The sequence below is a fragment of the Thalassophryne amazonica genome, chromosome 19, assembly GCF_902500255.1.
Source record: "Thalassophryne amazonica chromosome 19, fThaAma1.1, whole genome shotgun sequence".
In the NCBI taxonomy this organism is placed as follows: Eukaryota; Metazoa; Chordata; class Actinopteri; order Batrachoidiformes; family Batrachoididae; genus Thalassophryne; species Thalassophryne amazonica.
The window spans coordinates 29,646,790-29,670,878 of NC_047121.1; the positions used below are offsets into that span (position 1 = coordinate 29,646,790).

The 24,089-nt window shown below is 40.1% G+C and overlaps 1 protein-coding gene across 5 annotated transcripts in view; it reads right to left on the bottom strand.

Moving 5' to 3' along the window:
• Positions 1-24,089, bottom strand: part of ccdc88c (coiled-coil domain containing 88C) — a 112,581-nt gene that overhangs the window by 9,838 nt on the left and 78,654 nt on the right. For 3 of the 5 annotated variants that reach the window (XM_034160076.1, XM_034160077.1, XM_034160073.1), the window contains exons 23-30: positions 22,954-23,140; positions 22,629-22,774; positions 20,262-20,351; positions 19,838-20,121; positions 5,543-5,629; positions 2,883-2,993; positions 2,705-2,800; positions 2,261-2,487 (exon numbers count right to left, since the gene is read on the bottom strand). In XM_034160076.1, the coding sequence (XP_034015967.1) occupies positions 2,261-2,487; positions 2,705-2,800; positions 2,883-2,993; positions 5,543-5,629; positions 19,838-20,121; positions 20,262-20,351; positions 22,629-22,774; positions 22,954-23,140 (1,228 nt within the window). Of the gene's footprint in view, positions 1-2,260; positions 2,488-2,704; positions 2,801-2,882; positions 2,994-5,542; positions 5,630-10,433; positions 10,753-19,837; positions 20,122-20,261; positions 20,352-22,628; positions 22,775-22,953; positions 23,141-24,089 lie in introns of those variants that run through there. The other 2 variants (XM_034160074.1, XM_034160078.1) reach the window with 2 other exon arrangements.

Here is a 24,089-nt window from a genome sequence, read left to right on the forward strand (position 1 = left end):
TTTTGGAAAAACTATAAGATCACAGGCCATGCATTATTTATGTTTTATGTCTTTTAGTGACATTTCTTTTAAAAATTTGGATTAAGGCAATAAGTGCCTCCTTGTATTACCACAGATGAACTGTTTCTGTTGCCACATCTGAAATAAAACTGCAAAATTTTACCACCCACACAGGAGAGTGACAGTATTAACTTTTTCATGAAGTGATATGTCACAGCAAAGTAGATGTGATAAATATTTAATTTGAATCTCATTCACGGGTTGTCCGAACAACCAGCTTTTCCTATAGGACAAGTCAGGGTTACTTGTCCTATGGACAAGTACACTAAAAAGCTTAATGTCAATGCCTGCACATCCCAGTTGTTATGTACAAAACTACAAAAATCCATCTCACAGTATATTTAATCATCTCCAGTTGATGGTCATTTCACTTTGTGTCCTCTCCTTAACATTAAATGTCGTGAATAGCACTGACGTTGTATAAGGATATGGTGAGTGAGCCCACAAATACAGTCCCTGGCCCATTTAGTTTTGATGCTGCAGTCATGTTAGCACGAGCTGTGCATTTAGGAACTAACCCTGTTCTGTCTGATGATTTGCGGACGGTAATTTTACAGTCACGAATTGAGTTTTACGGCTGTTTGCGACCGTAATCCAGCATTACCTTTCACAAATCAGACACAAGGGGGTTATTCCCATTCTAATCCAATTCCAATGTTTGCACAGATCCGTGTCCCCCACTGAGGGCTACATCTTAATTAGCATAATAATGTAGTGCGATAAATCTGTTATGCAAAGGGTGTGGTTGGCTCATCAAAGCTTACAGTAGCAACAGCGTCTTCATGCCAAACTGGAAATTCTGTGAGCAGAATTCACATCAATACTTTCATTTGGTAGCTTAAATTAATCCATTTCGGCATCGTTATCACTACGCCATTTTCTCTCGCTCTCAGCACCATTACTGACAACTGCGTAGCAGCGCACTGAGTCAGGGCACGGAGTAATACATCAAATGTGAAACGGTCCAATATTTTGCCACAGTCCACACGATATTTTATGGTTTGAATCTCACACGATTAACCCATCAGATTTGCAATAAATATTATTTATTACGGCTTCATCTCTTCCTGAAATAATGAGTAAATAAAGACAAACCACTCGATTGTCACTGCTCTCTGTCTTCAGAAAAACTTGCACCATAATGCAATTTAAATTTGAATTTGCTCTTGGTTGTCATTTTTATTATTGGTGCTTACATAACTTTGTTATACAAGTTTAATGAAGGGTTTTCTGTCAGCTCTCATTGACTGTGCTGCTAGATTTTATTTTTAATGAGTGCACTAAAGATTTGCACTAAACATCAGACCAAATCAACAGTTTGGAAGCCCTCATCTTTCTATTCGTTCGGCCAGAGACATTTGTGGAGCAGTAAACAAAATAATGACAGCGTTGGGCAAAGAAAATGCCTCCATTAGAGGCTGAAACCGAAGCCATTAGTGTTGCTGATTGGGTTCAGTAATTGGGGGAATTCTTTTTTACTTTGTCCGTAATGAGCTTCTTCGCTTCAGAGAGAGAACAAAAGACTTCGCAATAATGACGTCCACAATGGAAACTAAAGCTGCTCGCTAAGCTTGTACATGCATCAATAATGTAATGATCCTTTTAGGTCTTTAAACAAAGTCTGAACTCGACTACAACCTTGAAATTGAACTCCTTCCTTGTGAATGTTTTTACAGAGGAGTCATCAGTCTAAAACTGACTCCCGATGGGCTGAAAAAAAATACATCAATTTCAACAAAAATGTGATGCTCTTTTATTTTAAGGTGACTCAGTTGAACAATGTCTTGTTATTCCCCGAACCAGAACGCCTCTGACTCCAAATTCTTGACGTTTAACAATGACGTGTCGTCTCTTACGAATGAGTCAATCTTCATCAACTTTAATATTTTCACATCCCAAAAATTCAAAAACAATAGAAGAGACATGTGCAAATGTGAGTCCATATTTCCTTTTAAGGGCATGTATTTTTAAGTGTCTCTGAGGGGTACGAAGACGAAGTAATAATTAGAGCAGGTGTCTGATTTGATTTTTAGAAACCCATCACAACATGCATTTCCTTTATTTATAGTTTATGTGCTGCATATGTGCCCTGTCACATGATGTGACTCTGTGCTGTTGATGTTATGCACTACCAGTGGAACTAAGTGTTTAAATAGTGTGCATATTGCACGTGTACACAGTATACTGTATTACTGATTACCATAGGGGGCGACTGTAGATTGGTCTCATGGAGAAACTCTTCCAGTGTCACCATTTCACTGCCAGGAGAAGATGGGCGTGTCTTAGTCCTAACTCCAGCTCCGCGCTGTGGCTGGGCTCTCTGGGGGGTGTGGTCATATGGGAGGGTGGAACTTCGTGACAGAGTGTTGGCACCAGTGGCGTCATCACTGGAGAGGCTGGCAGAGCGACCCTGACGGTCAGACGTGTCTAAAAACACAGAGATTGTTCATATAGATGGCTAGAAGCGGATGATGCAGCGATGTTTCACACTTTCACGTAGATGTTTGTTCGCAGTTGACTGCACTGTCAAGAAGACTATAACTGAGGCTTCCTCACCAGTTTACTTAAGACAGAAGGAACCTCTTAGAAAGAGAAGTCCAATCGCTTTCATAGAAACATCCAGACATTTGAAATATGGCTGTACCTTTGCAGTTGGTAGGTGAGTTGGAGCTGGAGGTGTTGTGGCTGAGGTCACCTGATCCTGCGTGTCCTCCCTTGTTACTGTGGTGAGAATCATCTTCAAAGAACAAACAAAAAACACACCATGCTGTCAAATACATTCCAGCTGTAACATCAATAATATGGCTTGGGTAGAGTTGTACCTCTGGACCTGCGGCCAGAACCTGGCAGCGGTCTGGAGTTCAAGATGTTAGGTAGGCTCAGTGAAGATGACTGCTGGCTCGGTGTGGAACTGAATGGTTTGGGGGTCTGACCTGAGAGAAGACAACATCAACACAGAGGTCTTCTTTAAATGACAAAACAATCTAAAATGGCACTACACACTGGTATCGGTTAAACAACAGAATTGAAGAATAAAGATTTCAGATGTGAGACGAGAGCAAACAGCAAAATGTAATGACTCTTCTTTGACTTAAAGCCTACGACCTCACCAAATCTTATTGAAACCTGTTCTTATGTATTTAAGACAGCAAACCTCAATGATCAAACCCAGGATCCAGGCCTGGATCTGGATCTGCAGCAAAATGTAATGACCTCTTTCTTGACCCAACGCCAGTGCACACCAAAGCACATTCCTATCAACTGTATTTTATTATATTGTTGAAATGACTAATAATAAACTTGAACTACCTCACTTACAATTTCATTAAAATCTGTTCATGTTCTTTAAATATGCCCAGTTAATGAACTAAAGTTATTAAAAGACAAAAAGACAAAGAGACAAAACAAATGTCAACACAAACATAACCACCTTAGCAGAGGTAATTATATATTTACACAGTCCAGTGCAAATGCATTTGAAGTGTGTAGCCTGCATCTACTTTATAACTGCAAGTTTCATGATGTTGTGACTTTGACCTTAAAAAAAATTATAGCCAGGGGTTGTATGGATGATGTCAAATTTGGCTCTTTGCAGCTGAGTGAATGTGAAGATATCCTGTCAGATACTTTGAGGGTATCCAAAATGATACATCTGTGCATACAGGCGGAGCCATTCACTGTGCCGCCACCAAATGAGGCAACATGGGTGATTATTAACAGAATACTTAAGACAGAAGGAAAGTTACTGTCAAGTCACTTGTGTACCTTGACACTGTGACTCTCAAATACAATCCCAAATCATCTCCTGATAGATTAAATTCAATCATGACTTGTTCTGAGGCTTGATGGTAACTTGACAGGGACTTTATCCCACCCCTATATTACACACGTACGCACATAAGAAACTACTGTTTTAACTGAGGAAAAATGTAACTTTTTCTTGGTTTTACAAGCCAATCAGATCAACAGAACCATGCAGATGCACAGTCAGTTACAATACCTTCATGAAGCCCCTACATGAACTGTACTACCTGAAGGTTTTGTCTGTTTTTGAGTAGAAATAAATCTAAATTTTCCTTTTCCAAAATCAAATTTTTGTAAATTCAAGTTGTACTCTGCGCAAAATGTCCATCGCAACAGTGATAACATGGGTTATCACAAATTATGTATGCATATCCACACACATTATATATATAATGATTTAGAAAACTGATTCCTTCGATATGCATTGAAAACTCATATGAGGTTCTTCTTTTAGTACCAAGAAAGTTCTCCTTGTGATGGCTTTCACAATGTGTACGAATTACTGGTTTCTTCAGGTTTGTATCACTATCCAGATGTGTTTATATTAGATGCAAACGCACTATTTGCGCAAATGCAATTTCATCAGTTTTGTCTGCTGGCTAATCAAATAGAAATTTTATGACTAAATAGATAAAATATATAAAATAGGGTCCATATTCACTGCTGGTTTGCATCATCCTGATGCAGATATTAGTGATGGTACAATCATGTCTAAATAAAAGCAGAAATGTAATGCCAGAAGTTATACATTAGATTAGATAGATTTATTGATCCCTTTGGAAGACTCCCTCTGGGAAATTGAGTTTCCAGCACTGAATAGCAGCACACAGGGAAAGAAGCACACAGAGTATCAAAAGTGAAAGTAAAAAAGAAAAACAGTTTGAAAATGTAAATATAAATACACAATATAAATACGACATACTGATCAATACTGGTTTACTGGCTACTACTGTTCCTTTCGTTCCCATGCTCTGTCTTCCTGCTACTCCTCCTCCCCCTAAGTGAGGAGTTGTACAGTCTGATGGCCTGAGGGACAAAAGAGTTTTTCAGTCTGTTGGTCCTGCACTTAGGAAAGAGCATTCTGTGGCTGAAGAGGCTCCTCTGGTTGCTGATGACGGTGTGCAGAGGTTGACTGGCGTCATCCACAATGTCCAGCAGTTTGTCCAGTGTTCTCTTCCACCGTCACCAGAGAGTCCAGCTTCATGCCAACCACAGAGCCATCCTGTCTGATCAGTCTGTCCAGCATGGATGTGTCCTCCTTGAATGTGCAGCCCCCCAGCACACCAAGATGTAAAATGATGATCACTCCATGTCAATGTGTCCAATATTTAAATGTTAAGGAGTTGATACAACAAAACAGGCATCACAAATGAGCGACCGTGTGTGACGATACTTCAACAGAACCACCATGTTGACATCAGACTTTCAGGAAATGACTTCCTGTTTCAGTCACTGCTTCACAAACCAGACGTCACAACGACTGAATCAGTTGACAGGAAACCGGAATGTAAAACCAGTGTTTAGGAACTAGAAATACACTCCGACTATGAAAAGTGAACAAAGTATCACTTCAGAAAATCAAGATTTGCACTGAACTGTACAATTATAATAAATATCTACATATATGCTGGAATAGAATTTTGGTTCAGTGCAGCATTAATCCTGTTTCTTTTAATACCTTGTCCATGTCCCTCCTCTCCATTGACGCACTCGTCGTTCCCTGCTGGAGTGCTGCTGCGGACACCACGGCTCTTGTCATTCAAACCTGTCAATCAACCAGAACGCTGTGAGGAAGTGTTTTGGACCAACATTCCACAGTAAAACTACTCCACACACAAACACAGAAAGCACAACACTGTAGGAGTGCAAGAGAGGAGCACAGGGCAGAGCAGAGACGCATTCAGACAAACCGACAGACACTTCCACTTATTCATAGAGTCTATAGTACACCTTTCTACAAATTTCTAAAGCCTATTAGTGACTTCAGATGGACCACAAAGAACAGGGGGCAAAAAAAACCCACCTGCAACCATGTTTTACAGAACACAGAACCTACACTCCTTCTGAACAGACATCATGATAAGATTCCACCCACATGCGTGCAAACATTTCATATTTATAATCATTTCAAAGAAAACCATCAGTATGTGTTAACTAGCCGCCTTGATGTGCATCATAACGAGTCCCAGTATGTCTCAACATTACAGAGGAGGCGGAGGTATGAACACGAACCCACACCACAAAAACAAGGCATTTATACAACCTCAATTCCAACGAAGTTGGGACGTTGTGTAAAGTGTAAATAAAAACAGAATACAAATAGAATGATTTGCAAATCCTCTTCAACCTATATTCAACTGAATACACCACAAAGACAAGATATTTAATGTTCAAACTGATAAACTTTTGGGAACTGATGATGACTAATTGTTGAAGCTTTGTAGGTGGAATTCTTTCCCATTCTTGCTTGATGTATGACTTCAGTTGTTCAACAGCCCAGGGTCTCCGTCGTTGTATTTTGTGCTTCATAATGTGCCACACATTTTCAATGGGCGACATGTCTGGACTGAAAGCAGGCCAGTCTAGTACCCACACTCTTTTACTACGAAGCCATGCTTTTATAACACGCGCAGAATGTGGTTTTGCATTGTCTTGCTGAAATAAGAAGGGACGTCCGTGAGAAAGACGTTCCTTGGATGGCAGCATGTGTTGCTCCAAAACCTGGATGTACCTTTCAGCATTGATGGTGCAATCACAGATGTGTAAGTTGCCCGTGCCATGAGCACTAACACACCCCCATACCATCACAGATGCTGGCTTTTGAACTTTGCACTGGTAACAATCTGGGTGGTCTTTTTCCTCTTTTGTCCAGAGGACACGATGTCCATGATTTCCAAAAACAATTTGAAATGTGGACTCATCAGACCAGAGCACACTTTTCCACTTTGCGTCTGTCCATTTCAAATGGGCTTGAGCCCAGAGAAGGTGGCAGCGTTTCTGGATGATGTTGATGTATGGTTTTCACTTTGCATGGTAGAGTTTTAACTTGCATTTGTAGATGTAGCGACGAAGTGTGTTAACCGACAGTGGTTTTCTGAAGCATTCCTGAGCCGACGCAGTAAGATCCTTTATACAATGATGTTGGTTTTTAATGCCACCTGAGGAATCAAAGGTCACGGGCATTCAATGTTGGTTTTAGGCCTTGCCGCTTACACGTAGAAAGTTCTCCAGATTCTCTGAATCTTCTGATTACATTATAAACTGTAGATGATGGAATCCCTAAATTCCTTGCAATTGAACATTGAGAAACATTGTTCATAAACTGTTGGACTATTTTTTTCATGCAGTTGTTGGTGGTGATCCTTGCCCCATCTTTGCTTGTAAGCAGCTGAGACTTTTGGGGATACTCCATTTATACCCAAACATGAGTGTCCTCAGTTCCCAAACACTTATTGAGTGTTATTAGAAGGTAAGGTGATGTAACACAGTGGTAAACATACCACTGTCCCAGCTTTTTTGAAATGTGTTGCAGGCATCATTTTAAAATGAGCAAATATTTGCACAAAAACAATAAAGTCAATCAGTTTAAACCTTAAATATCTTGTCTTTGTGGTGTATTCAATTGAATATAGGTTGAAGAGGATTTGCAAATCATTGTATTCTGTTTTTATTTACATTTACATTATGTTTTTGAAACCAGATAACACCTCTGAAGTGATTTATAGGACATCTTACAGATGTTAGCATGCATGCATACCACGGGAACGCACACCAAGCATATGGGTCAGGTGACAGGTCCTCTCAAAACCTCATGCATGCGCTTCCTCCTGCAGTTTGTCTGCATGACAACGTTGGAAGGAAGAGACAATATTCGCTATGAAATTCTCCCCAGATAAATATGTTCTCTTCATTAAAATGAGCTGCAATTTTGCATTATATGACATTATAATGCTTGGACTTTGGTAGAACTAAATTTTGTCAGTTTTGTGAAATTCGAATGGCCATACAGCTTTAAGGACATAACATGGTTAAAGATGATGATGAAATTTAAGTTTCTGTTCCTTTTAGTTTCCTTCACATATTCGGAAAGCAAGCTTGTACTTTGCTGTCATCTTTTTCCAGTTATCACAGATACCTACATGATCATTTTACACATAATAATTTTGGCAAAAAAAACGAGGGTCAGTTATTGCAAATGATATATTTCTGACTATTTACAATTGTGCTCAAACGTTTACATACCCTGGCAGAACGTTTGCTTTTTTGGCCATTTTTAAGAGAATATGAATGACAACACAAAAACTTTTTCCCCACTCATGGCTAATGGTTGGGTGAAGCCATTTATTGTCAAACAACTGTGTTTCCTCTTTTTAAATCAAAATGAGAAGAGAACTACCCAAATGAACCTGAACAAAAGTTTACATACCCCTGTTCTTAATACTGTGTATTGCCCCTTTAACATCAACGACAGCTTGGAGTCTTTTGTGGTAGTTTTGGATGAGGCTCTCTGATGGTAAAACTGCCACTGAATATGTCTTGGACTTTATTTACATTAATTATAAAGAAATACAAACAGTATGGCACTTTATAGTAAATCTGCATGGAGTAGACAGTTCTCAAAATCTGAGTGACTGTGCAAGAAGGAGAAGAGTGAGGAAAGCCACCAAGACACCCAGACATCCCAGGAGAAGTTATGGGCTTATGTGGCTGTGATTGGAGAAATTGTGCACAGTGCAAGTTTTGCATTTTGCATCACTACTCTTAGCTTCATAGTGGAGTAGAGCAGAGAAGGATTTTCTTTCACCAAAATGGATCAAATCCAGGCTTGCATCTCAGATGTACCTTCTGGCAATTTGTAGCTAAACTTTCAGGTCTTCTTTTTAAGAAAATCCTCCTCTATACCACTTCATCATGAAGATGGATAACTAGTGATACAAAATGCAAAGATGAACCATGGCCTCAGATTTAGAGGTGCTGATCCTCATCCCAGAACCAGTGAGTGCTGGAGGTCACAGGCCGATGAAGTCAGCAGGACCACATCATCTGCAAAAAGCAGTCATGAGACCCTGAGCCTGTTTATCTAAGTATGAAAGTCTTTCTTGAAGATTTAATCTGTTTTCAGTTGTGTTCAATTTTCTAAATTGATTTTTTTGTCATCATTAAGCTTTTCTGAAACTGCTTAACCAGAACATCATTCCATGTAAAGAAATTACGAATAACTGAAATTTTATATTTGCACTCTGACAGTTTTCACATTAGATCCTATACCACCCCCCCCTTTTTTTTCTTTGTGTGAGACACTGCTGAGACACAATTCTGCTGTTTTGTCCTGAGTGTGAGCATGTTAATTCTGGGTTTGGGGTCACATGCCTACAGAAAATGTCCAGATTTGAATCTGCTGTCTGGGATGTTCGAGGAAAGGACAGACAGATAAATTCTGTCAGGTCTGTAGTAGAGTGCCTTGATCGGAGAGTGGCGTCAACTCAGAACATGGCGCCATTTTGGGTTCAATTGCAGTGAAATACTCAATGACCTTTTAATGTTTTCAACATTTTTTTTAAATCATTTTGCCACATACTGCAACACATCCAGGTACAGGTGCTATCAAAATAAATATAAAAATAGTTAAGCTATCAAATTCACATAAATTTACTATTTATGTTATTTATTTAATTAATTTAAAGCCTGATTTATGGAGCTGCTGCTCTGTAACTCCGTTCGGATCTGAAGGGAATCTGTACATCTTGAAGCCCTTGCTGCGTTTATTTGTGCCTCCAAATGCACAACCCATCATTATCAGTGAACAAATAAATAAAATAGCTGGATTCACATTAACAGCGAACGCTATTTTGAACCCAGGATGGCACCATGAGTCACGTGACTGACTTTTTTCGACTCGTCATGTCACCACTCTCTCTAATCAAAGCACTCTAGTCTACAGCAACCTGTAGCTTTTATTTTAAAATAAAGGCTCTTATTGTGGAAGTGGGACATAAACTGTTTACTGTTTGGGCACTCTGGCAAAATAATTTCCTTGGGGATTAATAATGTTCTTTCTTATTCTTCTTATTCTTAAATAGGCCTGTTTTCAAAAATTACTGATTTCTCAAAAAATATTGGTCCTATCACCTTGCTGTTTTCATGACTTGAATACTCATGAAAAGAGGCCATTCGCCTTTCATTATATGGATAAGCCAATGAATTTGTAAAAGTGAAAAGAGAAACCACACCAGCAGAGGTTCATGTACCAAACAGATTTCATCACCACACAACTCGGAGCTCAGAACTCAACTGATGAGATCTGCTGTAAATACTACATCAACTCAATGACAAACTCAGCCGATCAAACATCATCCACAGAGGCATGCACGCTCGCACACACAGAACATCAAAAAAAACTAGACACAGGAAGTCGTGAGCAAGCTTGGCGTGCTTCAAACAGAGCATGTGAGCACACACAAATCTTTTCAACACACACTACTTACTAGTAATACTTGCAGGCTCACAGTTGTCACATGCACCCGTTTGTGTGTTTTTGATGTAATCCATTACTATCGTTCATCCTGTGTACATCTGTGTAAATGTTTATATGATGCATGATGTGGAAATTTTCATGTCAAAGACAGGAAGTGACAAACTGTGAAATAGATGAGGGCTGATAACGGCGAAGGTGATGTTGATGGATGATGGACTGATGAGGTTATTAGAAAAGTCCGCTGGCTATCAGGGGTTGGTTAGCGATGATGTCAGCTGTGATGTCAGTGGAAGACCAAAATTGCAGTCGTCTGGTGAGAGAGAGGGAACGGCGGGTGGAGGAGGAGGGAGGGGGGAGAATTTTGTCTTGACTTTTACTACGGAGGAAACAGAAGCGTTTGGAAGATTGAGGAGCTAAGGGACAAAATGAGGAGAAATGACAGGAGAGAGAAATGATGAGAAACTGAGTGTGGCTGAAAGAGTGTAAAATAATAAGACCATGCAAGAGAACAAATTAGAACATAAGAAACAAAATTTCACTCTGTAAACTACAGGTGTCAAACTGATTCCAGAAAGGGCCAAGAGGGTGCAGGTTTTCTTTGTAACCACCAACTCCAGCAGGTGATTTCACTGAATAAAACCTGCACCCTCTTGGCCTTTTCTCGAATCAGTTTGACACCTGTACGTGTTAAGGACTGAACTCAACTCGCTCTGTGTTCGTTTCAAGAGAACTGGTGGAAAGGTCAGTGAATTAAAAAAAAAAATTGTTGTAAACTACAGTGAGCCAATGAAAGAACTAAACAGCCATGATATGAGCAAATGAAATTTAATAAGAAAAAATGATCAGTATCTGCAAAATTGACTATTGTCAGAGAGGTGCCATCATCAAGCTACAAAACTAAGATTCTCATGTGCATTACTAATTTCACTGAAGTAAATGCAGTGGTGGGCACAGTTGTGCTAATCCGCTAATTATTGAAGCTAATGTTTTCATTATCAGATTAGTGTTTCAGATAACTTTGAAAACCATCAGCGGACCAATTAGCTTCCGATAACTCCTAGACCACTAACACTAGTAAAAAACATTTATAAACCCTGTTGACTCCAGTTTGCTATCTATTGTGCAACTCTACCCCAGCAGAAGGGGCCTGGCTGCCAAGCTGGGAAAAAAAAGTCATTACCCTTAACAGCATACAGTGGTCCCACCGTGAGGCCAACGTCTTGAAAAGTAAAGCCGATTTGACTTATGGTTTTGGTTTATAAATCAAATTAGTCTGGATAGAAGAACTATATTAATGCCAAATCTCTCATTTGTACAAATTGAAAATAACACAAATTAATGTTCATTTTAAAATAATGCACTAATTCTGAAGTTTTGTAACATTAACACACACAGATGCCCAAAGGGATTATGGGTAATATGAGCCTCCGCTACCACTGATTGGTTGACTCATTCATTCTATGTAATAACCAACACAAGTTAATGTGGCGTGTGTGTGTTGGTGTTTACAAATAAATGCGCTTTTGTAAAATACGTCATTTTTTCATTTGTTTAAAAAAAAGGCATTTGCAAAAACCAAAAGTCTGTTTTTTAAGTTGTGATTAGACAACCGTCTGATATAGGTATTAAAGGCACTGCGCTGCGGTGGTTTGAATCATATTTATCTAATAGATTACAATTTGTTCATGTAAATGGAGAATCTTCTTCACAGACTAAGGTTAATTATGGAATTCCACAAGGTTCTGTGCTAGGACCAATTTTATTCACTTTATACATGCTTCCCTTAGGCAGTATTATTAGATAGCATTGCTTAAATTTTCATTGTTACGCAGATGATACCCAGCTTTATCTATCCATGAAGCCAGAGGACACACACCAATTAGCTAAACTGCAGGATTGTCTTACAGACATAAAGACATGGATGACCTCTAATCTCCTGCTTTTAAACTCAGATAAAACTAAAGTTATTGTACTTGGCCCCACAAATCTTAGAAACATGGTGTCTAACCAGATCCTTACTCTGGATGGCATTACCCTGACCTCTAGTAATACTGTGAGAAATCTTGGAGTCATTTTTGATCAGGATATGTCATTCAATGCGCATATTATATGTTGCATATGTTTGCATTTGCGCAATATCTCTAAAATTAGAAAGGTCTTGTCTCAGAGTGATGCTGAAAAACTAATTCATGCATTTATTTCCTCTAGGCTGGACTATTGTAATTCATTATTATCAGGTTGTCCTAAAAGTTCCCTGAAAAGCCTTCAGTTAATTCAAAATGCTGCAGCTAGAGTACTGACAGGGACTAGAAGGAGAGCGCATATCTCACCCATATTGGCCTCTCTTCATTGGCTTCCTGTTAATTCTAGAATAGAATTTAAAATTCTTCTTCTTACTTATAAGGTTTTGAATAATCAGGTCCCATCTTATCTTAGGGACCTCATAGTACCATATCACCCCAATAGAGCGCTTCGCTCTCAGACTGCGGGCTTACTTGTAGTTCCTAGGGTTTGTAAGAGTAGAATGGGAGGCAGAGCCTTCAGCTTTCAGGCTCCTCTCCTCTGGAACCAGCTCCCAATTCGGATCAGGGAGACAGACACCCTGTCTACTTTTAAGATTAGGCTTAAAACTTTCCTTTTTGCTAAAGCTTATAGTTAGGGCTGGATCAGGTGACCCTGAACTAGGGGTGTCGGAAAAAAATCGATTCACGTCCGAATTGCGATTCTTATTTATTACGATTCTGAATCGATCCAAAATATCCAAGAATCGATTTTTTTAAAAGCATTTTTAAACATAATCTTGCTTACTCGCTGCGTGTACTGTTTGTCAGGCAACGGCCTCCGTACTACAGCGTCCCCGCGGGGGAGGGTGGTCCGGCATGCTTCAAACACTCATGAGCTGCAGAGTTCAGTGGCTGTAGCTTAGCATGGTGGACGAAGAGCTAATTCAGCCAGCACCGTCTTTGCTGAAGGCAAATGTTTGGGCGCATTTTGGATTTTATTATTTGCTGCGTAAGAAGGAGCTTGACATGACTTATGTAGTGTGCAGAATCTGGAAAATGAAAGTCAAGTACTTCGGAAACACTTCAAATCCGCAAGCCCACATGCTACGCTATCACCCGGAGCTAAAAGAGGGGAGCAGCGGTGTCTGCCGACTACTGACCAGCGCTTCGCTAAACTGCCAGCCAACTCCGAACGAGCAAAGCAGATAAGTAAATTTACATCTAGAATCACTTGATTAACCTTGTAAAGCTGCATTTTCTTAAACATAAACATTTTTAAAGTAATATAACTACTTCTCTGAATCGAATTGTCACCCCAAGAATCGGAATCGAACTGAATCGTGAGTTGTTGTACGATTCACATCCCTACCCTGAACCATCCCTTAGTTATGCTGCTATAGACTTAGACTGCTGGGGGGTTCCCATGATGCACTGAGTGTTTCTTTCTCTTTTTGCTCTGTATGCACCACTCTGCATTTAATCATTAGTGATTGATCTCTGCTCTCTTCCACAGCATGTCTTTTTCCTGATTCTCTCCCCTCAGCCCCAACCAGTCCCAGCAGAAGACTGCCCCTCCCTGAGCCTGGTTCTGCTGGAGGTTTCTTCCTGTTAAAAGGGAGTTTTTCCTTCCCACTGTTGCCAAGTGCTTGCTCACAGGGGGTCGTTTTGACCGTTGGGGTTTTTCCGTAATTATTGTATGGCTTTGCCTTACAATATAAAGCGCCTTGGGGCAACTGTTTGTTGTGATTTGACGCTATATAAATAAAATTGATTTGATTTGATATAACCGGGGTCAAAATGCATAAAAAATACTGCCATCTACTGGCACCTAGATGCTCAGTTTACCCATAATCCCTTTGGGCATCTGTGTGTGTTATATTACAAAACTTCAGAATTATTGCATTATTTAAAATTAAAAGATGTGTTATATTTTAACTTTGAGTTATTCTATCTGGATTAATTTGATTTATAAATCAAAACCATAAGTCAAACCTGCTTTCCTTTTCAAGATGTGGGCCTCATGGCAGGACCGCTATATGTTGTTAAGGGTAATGACTTTTTTTTTTTTTTGTGGCAGTCTGGCGGCCAGGTCTCTTCTGCTGGGGTACAGTTGAACTCAGCTCCTCACAGCTGCTTCACTGCTGTAAAATACATAGCAAACAGGAGCCTCCAGCAGTGATCAAGGTGCACAAAGTCAGAGGCGCTGACTCATTGTTTGGGTTTGTGATCGCCTTTGATTCTATCAGAAGCGATGTCGATGTTGAAACTCAAAATTGGCTTGTTAGTAGCTGAGAGTGTACCAGAGACAATACTGAAAATTATCAGTTAGCTGTAGCTTCCAATAAATTTTTGGTGGTTTATCAGTTTAGCTTTATAAAAGATAACTTTTCAGTTAGCTGATTAGCTGCTACCGAAGCTAACGTTTTGGTTAGCTGTGCCCACCTCTGAGTAAATGCAAATTAACATCATAAAGTGTGAGCAAATTGAGTTCAGCACTCAATAAATTCCATTTAAAAAGGGTCATATTGTACAACTTTTCTTCAGGAGCTAAGCTTCGGCACAACTGGCTATTCCAGGAGGACAACAAATCTCAACATGTCTCCAGAGTTGACTTTCAAATGACAAAGTGAAAGTGTGCGTGTTTTCATCCCAAAGCCCAGATGGAAAATTTCAGGACGGAACTGAAAAAATGGGTCCTAACAAGCAGACCCAAAAAAACTTGACTGACATCAGTTCTGTGACGAGGAATGAAAAAAAAATCCCAACAAAATACAGTGAGAAGCCTGAAAGCTAGTCTAACCATTCCATTCAGGTTTGGCAAACAAAAGGTGGTACAATAAACAAACTAATAAATAAATGCACAAATAAATAGACTAAAAACAAATATAAATTTTTTTGACCCCTGATCTGATCATAGCAAGTGGTACTGGTCCTGTTCAAGACCACTTTTGACTGATCCCGCTGGATTTATTAAACAAGTGTCTCACACCAATGTCACTGTGTTCCGTCTTGGTCCGTGACATAAGCAAAGCAGCAACAGAGCTGAAATCAGCTCTATTTGTGGTTTCTGTTAGAGCAGCAACAGTGCTACAATGCAATTCAAAAGCATATTTACACTGTGTTTCGCTTCAAATACATGCAAAGTCTATCTGTGATGGATGGTTGATGTGGTAGGTTAGTGGCTTCCACATTAATATAGAAGTTCTGGTCATCATCCTGTCTCAGTGTTTTCAATTCATTTACATATCGCCAGTTCACAACAGCGTTGCCTCAGTGCGCTTCATACAGGTAAGTTCTAACCCTTACCACCTCCCCCTACCCCAAGCAAGCACATGGGCAACAGAGGCAAGAAATAACTCCCTCTGGCATTTTTGTAGAAGAAACCGCAAGCAGACTAGACTCAGAGAGATGACTCACTGCCCACTCTAATGGCCCAGTCACACGACACACGAGGATTCCTGAATGAAGGGAAAAGTAAAAAAAAAAAGTCAAATTCATTGAGAAAAGGTGGACGAAAGAGCTTTATCACCGAATAGCCTGTGAAGCAAGAGCGCAAAAGGGACAAAAGAGGAACTTAACAAAACTGAAGCTAACGATCTTGACGCTTTAAACGAAACGTGCCTGGAGCCATAGCTGGAGCAGTGTGTGTCTGCATCTCTGAGTTCCAGGACTTGGCGCTGGGACGGAGCTCATAGCACCTGAGTCCTGGAGAAACTAAAAATAGAAGCTGTGGAGATCTGTGCGCACGTCGGTGGACCGACCTGCTTTGGCTCCTCCTCCAGAACAAAAGAGGGATCATCTCCATCATCAGAATCCTCACCGTCTGTCAACACGCTGCATGCTCTGTCTTGCTCCAATTAAAAAAAAAAAAAAAAACTCTCGTGGGCTGTGGTCACTGCTGTATCACTGTATTATGTTCTAAGCCATATATATTGATTTATAACAGAAAACTGTCAAAAGGGGAATATATATAAATATAAGGAATATAAATATAAGGGAATATAAATATATAAGTGTAAAGATGATTAAGTAGTAAATTGATCAGTGCGTGTGAACACCGCACATTGACTCACATGTGCGGTTATTTCAACCAGCTGCAGCTGATCCACACCATGAATTCTGCCTTCCAGAACAGCTCTTTATATAATCATTTGAATCATCTACCTGTTCCCACATGTACATAAGGGCTGGATTGTCATTCCTACACTCATATTGTTATATTTAATAAAAAATAATAAGTGCACGCAGCAGCTGCTGCCGCTGCATTCAAGTACTGTCGGAAATTACACAACTTTTTTGTAGTTTCAAATTCAGCAGTTGCTTGTGGCAAAATAATTCATTATATCCACACAAAAGATTAACTGTGGCCTATGTAAGGTACCTGAGTCCATTGAAGCTGACCCCCAACCCAGATAAAAAATCCAAGCAAACAGGCTGAGTTTGCCCTATAATTTCCGACGGTACATGAACACAGCAACAGCCTCAGCGCTGACAAACCAGCTTCTGCACTGTGTGAAAACATTCAGGTGGTTGAACGAAGTCAAACTAAATGCTAACGTTACAAAAACTAAAATGATTAAAAAACGTCAAGAACGCCAGCAAAACGAAACACGGATGAATTGAGGTTTTTGTTGTCCTTCGTTCAAATTTTTCAACAGTTTAAAAATCCTGATGAAGTGCCAGCTGCAGGAACAAAGCTGTGTGAAGGTTAAATGATGCCAATGAAACTCAACGAAAGTCCAGATTTCTTGTTTTGTTAGGGTTTCGTTGCCTTTCGTTAAGTGCCGTGTGACTGGGCCATAACAGTCCTCTTGCTAATAGGCACTGTATTCACCTTATTCAGGAAGTTGGGGTGGGCGGCTCCATTTTGTCAAGCAACTTCCGGTTTGTCAATGCGTCAATGATTAGCTACGTGGGAACACAGTATGCTAGAAGTGCCCAAACATGAGCAGCATTAATTGTTCAGTTGTTGGGTGCCACAACAACTGGAAGAAGAGGAAACTATCGCTTTCAGAATGATGTTTTGAACATGGAAAGAGATCTGAGTGCTGTGGACCAACATTTAACTTGTTCCCTCCTCCACTGAAAGACAAGCATCTCTGGTGCTGGCTAAAGGCACTGAATTTGAAAAATCCACCCAAACTTCCCTATGACTGTTCTTTTTATTTTATGGAGAAAAAACCCACACCACTGGATCTTTACCCAGAGAAATGGTTGGACTACAACACTTGGTTGAAGAAGCCACGGCGGATGCTCGTGAGACAAACGGGTAAGCTGTGTTTGTAGCATTAGCTGCTATCTAATTTGCTCATTTTCTGGTGTTTGATACAACCAAACCCTGCATGAAATAACTCCATACGTATATTAACGTTACGTAATCTTGGCATTACGGTGGTACTACTTGTCGGGTAGTATTTTAACTTGATTGTGCTTTTATACGAGCTTCAGCAGCGCTGTGCGACACGGAGCTCGTAGTTCCTCATAGCCAAACTGTCCACGCTGAGTGACAACACAAAGTAGTTAAAAATAATCGAGGGCCCCTTTTTTGTGTCATCTTCCCAACTCTGTTATGACCTGTGGGTGAGCCAGAGTCCATCCCTTTGAGCTTGTCAAAAAGGTTTTTGTTTCTACCCCTGTAATATCTTCCATTGTTCTATACTGAAAACACTGCTCACCAGAAGTCCTAAGACAAAACGGAAAAGCCTCTGTTGTAAAAGTGGGCAGGGGTGAATAAGGTGAATAGTCCCGCAGACAGAGGGGAGTTTTTGGAAGGGGAGTTTTTGGAAGACACTCCACAGACACACACCTCAACCTTAGATAAAAGTCCATTTTTAAGATATAATTTGCATATAATAACAACAACCGTAGCAGTAGTAAGTGTTATTATGAGGAAAATTGTATTTTCAACAACTAAAACACAGCCACGTCTTTGATCAATGACAGTCCAGCAATACCACTCTGAGTGTTCCAGTTTTACTCCTACAATACTCCAGTAAGTGGAAAGAGCCCTATAAAAAACTCAATTTGTTTACATTATTAATTTGTAAAAATAAATATAATTATAAAATATTACAGAGTAGCTTGGACTAAAGGTATTTTTCCATAATGCACTGCAGAGTTGTTCAATTGTCACAGCTGTTTAAAATGAATCATTTCTAGCTTCAGTTTCACATAGAAGAGGAAAATTTAACACAAAACCCCCAAAATATTTAACTGTAAAAGAAAAACTTTGCATAATATGACCCCTTTGAAAAGAGACATAACACAAGACCAAGGTATCAAGAACAGTTAAGGGCATGCATTAGAACCCCTTCCCATCATTAGAACAGACTAATCAAACACATGCATCATGTATGATGTGAGTGCAGTTATGAGAACATGTATCCAAAAGCTACTGAACTGAAAGACGATAACATGGTGACCTGAAACAACCTGTTCGGCTCTGACTCTGTAGTCTACATTCAGCAAACAAACAGAAGGTTTCATCATTACTAAAGATACTCAAGATTTTATTAGTCATTACAGAAAATGACGCTAGGACCCAAAGGGGATATTTAGTCTCACACTAATTTTAACTTTTTTAATTTGCCACATGACCTTTGACCTTGACAGGTCAAACTCAAGGTTCTAACTGTTAAACCATTTGAAGTTGATATGCATTGGACATGAGGGAAGGGTTGTGTTTTAGTTGAGGATAAAATGGTTCCATTTTGAACAGAAGTGCAGAATGCAGTCCATACATAATCATATGTTACATCTAAGGCCTGTATGGTGCCATCTATCAGTACCCATTATTGTTTTTTATTCTTAGGCTTGGAGCATAAATTATTATTGTCTTTAATATATGAAAATTTTGGATGAAATCGTAATGCTTTATTGCTACATTTCAAATGTCATTTCCTGCTGACCCACTGATCAGGGGAGAATCACTGCGCTGTTATTGAAATTGGCCTTTGCTTAAAACATTAGCACAGTATTGTATTTTGTCATTAGAATGCAGTCAAAACCTATGTCAATACTGAATAATGCAGTCGTGTCATGTCAGTATTTGTACTGTGGAAGCTGACTGGGAGAGTGAGAATACAATAGAAAACAGAGCATACACACTGATCAAACATAAAGCTTCTTTCAGTCTTCAGTCAGTCATGTCTTGACCACAGTGCCCTCTATTGGACCACACTGCAAGGTGCAGCTCGTCCAAAGTATTACTGATAGAATTTATGAAGAAAATCAGAAACAACCAACTGTCCTTCAAAAAGCAAATTATGTGTTAAAAAATTAAATTAAATAAAAATAATCAGTAAATTCTAATAATCTTTATCTCCTTGCTGCACTGAGTGTTTTCTGTGTGTTATGACAGTGGGGCAGATCTGAGTAATTCTGCTGCTTATAAAAAGTTTCAGTGTAGGCTGGAGAAAAATCACTATCATGGCATTAATTCAGTCAAACGCTGTCTGAGGAGGCCGTGGAACCTTTAGTGCATCTCAGTTTTTACCTCGACTGCTGGAGGATGGACTCTGTGGTCCCAAGATGGGGGTGCTGGTGTGGTTGCTATGGTTACTGTCAGGCATGTGGCTTTCTTTTCGCTGTGGAGGTGGAGGCGGGGTGTCTGGGGAAAGGAGGGAGGGGGTTGCGGGGAGAGGGATATCCGGGGCGCTCTTGGCTCGCTCTCTCTCTCTGCACGCTTCCTTGTCGAGGTCACCCCCTCTCTCCCTGCTGCTCTCTTTTCGTGGTTTAATTAGTTTGACTAAGGCCTTCGCTCCAGACCACTGACTCCTCCTGACAGCACAGGACAGCAACACGTTTTACACATGAAGAATGGCTTCATAATAACCAGCTACACAGGGTTGGTAAATCTACACATCTGTTCAAAACATCCTATAAAATAAAAATAAAGGTGCTGATGCTAAATATTTTACTTTTTAGGTGTGGGGTCATAGAACTTGTACTGGTCCATGATCTTCTCTTCTAGTTTCTCTTTCTGACGACGAAGTGCATTTAGTTTATCACTGGACAGAGGAAAAACGGGGACAAGGGCATGTAAAGTCTGAACTATAAATTCATTATACATTTTCAAACATGCAACAACTGAAAAGGTAAATTTAACATGTCTGTGTAATGAAACGCTGTGGGAAGAGGGTCCTTTAGGAGGGATGCCTGCATTTGGACGTAATCAAGCTTGAAATTTCTCCTTTTATCATTCTTCCCTTATGACATGAGAAAGCTCAATAATCATCACACACAGGTGTTGGCTGACAGTCACACGGACAAGATCCAGAGTCTAATCCCACGGCTCATGACCTCTGAGCTTCTGTAAGACTTTGTTGTGAAACACCACTGCAGGAAGCTGTGTGTTTGACACCAGCTTGACAATGATTCAACAGGTAAACTGAGAACGGACTTGTATGAATTACAACCCCTGGCAAAAATTATGGAATCACCGGCCTCGGAGGATGTTCATTCAGTTGTTTAATTTTGTAGAAAAAAAGCAGATCACAGACATGACACAAAACTAAAGTCATTTCAAATGGCAACTTTCTGGCTTTAAGAAACACTAAGAAATCAGGAAAAAAAATGGTGGCAGTCAGTAACGGTTACTTTTTTAGACCAAGCAGAGGGAAAAAAATATGGAATCACTCAATTCTGAGGAAAAAAATTATGGAATCATGAAAAATAAAAGAACGCTCCAACACATCACTAGTATTTTGTTGCACCACCTCTGGCTTTTATAACAGCTTGCAGTCTCTGAGGCATGGACTTAATGAGTGACAAACAGTACTCTTCATCAATTTGGCTCCAACTTTCTCTGATTGCTGTTGCCAGATCAGCTTTGCAGGTTGGAGCCTTGTCATGGACCATTTTCTTCAACTTCCACCAAAGATTTTCAATTGGATTAAGATCCGGACTATTTGCAGGCCATGACATTGACCCTATGTGTCTTTTTGCAAGGAATGTTTTCACAGTCTTTGCTCTATGGCAAGATGCATTATCATCTTGAGAAATTATTTCATCATCCTCAAACATTCTTCCAATTGATGGGATAAGAAAAGTGTCCAAAATATCAACGTAAACTTGTGCATTTATTGATGATGTAATGACAGCCATCTCCCCAGTGCCTTTACCTGACATGCAGCCCCACATCATCAATGACTGTGGAAATTTACATGTTCTCTTCAGGCAGTCATCTTTATAAATCTCATTGGAACGGCACCAAACAAAAGTTCCAGCATCATCACCTTGCCCAATGCAGATTCGAGATTCATCACTGAATATGACTTTCATCCAGTCATCCACAGTCCACGATTGCTTTTCCTTAGCCCCTTGTAACCTTGTTTTTGTCTGTTTAGGTGCTAATGATGGCTTTCGTTTAGCTTTTCTGTATGTAAATCCCATTTCCTTTAGGCGGTTTCTTACAGTTCGGTCACAGACGTTGACTCCAGTTTCCTCCCATTCGTTCCTCATTTGTTTTGTTGTGCATTTTCGATTTTTGAGACATATTGCTTTAAGTTTTCTGTCTTGATGCTTTGATGTCTTCCTTGGTCTACCAGTATGTTTGCCTTTAACAACCTTCCCATGTTGTTTGTATTTGGTCCAGAGTTTAGACACAACTGACTGTGAACAACCAACATCTTTTGCAACATTGCGTGAAGATTTAACCTCTTTTAAGAGTTTGATAATCCTCTCCTTTGTTTCAATTGACATCTCTCGTGTTGGAGCCATGATTCATGTCAGTCCACTTGGTGCAACAGCTCTCCAAGGTGTGATCACTCCCTTCTTAGATGCAGACTAACAGGCAGATCTGATTTGATGCAGGTGTTAGTTTTGGGGATGAAAATTTACAGGGTGATTCCATAATTTATTCCTCAGAATTAAGTGAGTCCGTATTTTTTTCCCCTCTGCTTGGTCTAAAAAAGTAACCGTTACTGACTGCCACAATTTTTTTTCCTGATTTCTTATAGTGTTTCTTAAAGCCAGATAGTTGCCATTTGAAATGACTTTAGTTTTGTGTCATGTCTGTAATCTGCTTTTTTTCTACAAAATTAAACAACTGAATGAACATCCTCCGAGGCCGGTGATTCCATAATTTTTGCCAGTGGTTGTATTAACAACAGTACTTGTGCTCTAATATACACTTAAATGTTGACAACATGCCAACTCTATATTTATGCTTTGGAAATGCCGTCCTTAATTTATGAAGAAAAACAAAGCTAACAGGCATGATGGGTTGAGTTAACAACAACAGGAAGAAGAAGGTGTCCAGTGTTCCGGGTGCTATGCACATTTACATGTATACTTTCTGCTCCTGGTGGTACATCTCTTTGCTCTCCATACTCCTCTCCAGGAGAGTGTGGTTCTGTTGACTCAGCAGGTTGATCTGGCTCAGGAGGTGGTGGTTTTCCTCTTCCAGATTCCCTTTCAGCCGACTCAACAGCTGAACAAACACGCAGAGGAATGATGTCAACAAAGCAAAAGACATGGCATATAAAGACACTTTATTGTCTGCGTGCATTAAGACAGTCATTTGAGGAAAAGAGGCCGACTGCTTGACTACATGCTGCAAGAGAAAACTTTAACCCAGTGTTTGGTGTCAAATTAACACCCTGTGTTTACCTCACAGTTGTTGTCTAGTTTGGTCACAGCCACATCCAAACCCTGGTGCTTCTCCATCAGCGTATCATATAGTGACATCCAGTGATTCACTTCCAGCTGGGTGGAGCTCAACGAGCCCTTCAGCTCATTCATCCGCCGCTGGAGCCCCTGGCACTGCTCGGACTGCTGTGATTGGGTCTCAGCCAACCTAGGGGGTGCAAATGGGACGAGTCAGGCAGAACAAAAAAGCGAAGAACTCCAGTAGTTGAAGCCACAGTGGATGGTACCCCTTTCAAAGAAGACACAGATTTGATAAGAGTCGACTGAACACAGGATGAGTGCGTGTTGGACTCACTCAGATTGTTAGAAGCTGATCAAACCCAAGTTCACACTATTTACACAGAATTCAGGTCTTTCCAGGGTCCAGAAACTGTCTTTCCACATCAACACTGTTATTTTTATCAATCTATTTACATATTTATCCTAGGGATTGTAAAACCACATTTTCCAGGACGCGTGTCACTGGGAAGGGTGCATATACAATAATGTAACCACACGTACAACACTGTTCAAAGAACAAAACAGGAGAGAATATAACTGCTTGCAAGTTCAGAACAGTGCATAAAACAGCCTGCAGGTTGATTATTTAAAACGTATAAATGTGAACTTGTTCCTTTGTCTGACTGAGCTGAATAAAATGACATGATCAATAGTCTGTGCAAATGTCTGAAACATTAGTCAACCTGTCTGTCTGGAGTAAATGTGCAAATATATTATCCACTGTTCAGGCGGCATGGTGGCTTAGTGATTAGCACCAATGTCTCGCAGCTAGAAGGTCGTGGGATCGCTTCCCACACTTTCTGTGTGGAGTTTGCATGTTCTCCTCGTGTTTGTGTGGGTTCCCTCCGAGCACTCCGGTTTCCTCCCACATCCAAAGACATGCAGGTAAGTGTGTGTGGGTGTGAATGTGTTTGTTTGTCTATATGTGGGCCTTAGAGTCCCTTGATTGAGAGAGTAACGTCAACTTAGAACATGGGGCCACGCCATTTTGGATCCAACTGCGCTGAACTACCGAATGAACCTTTTATGTTTTCAACATTTTTAAAATCATTTAACCACATATAGCAACACATCCAGGTACAAGTGCTATCAAAATA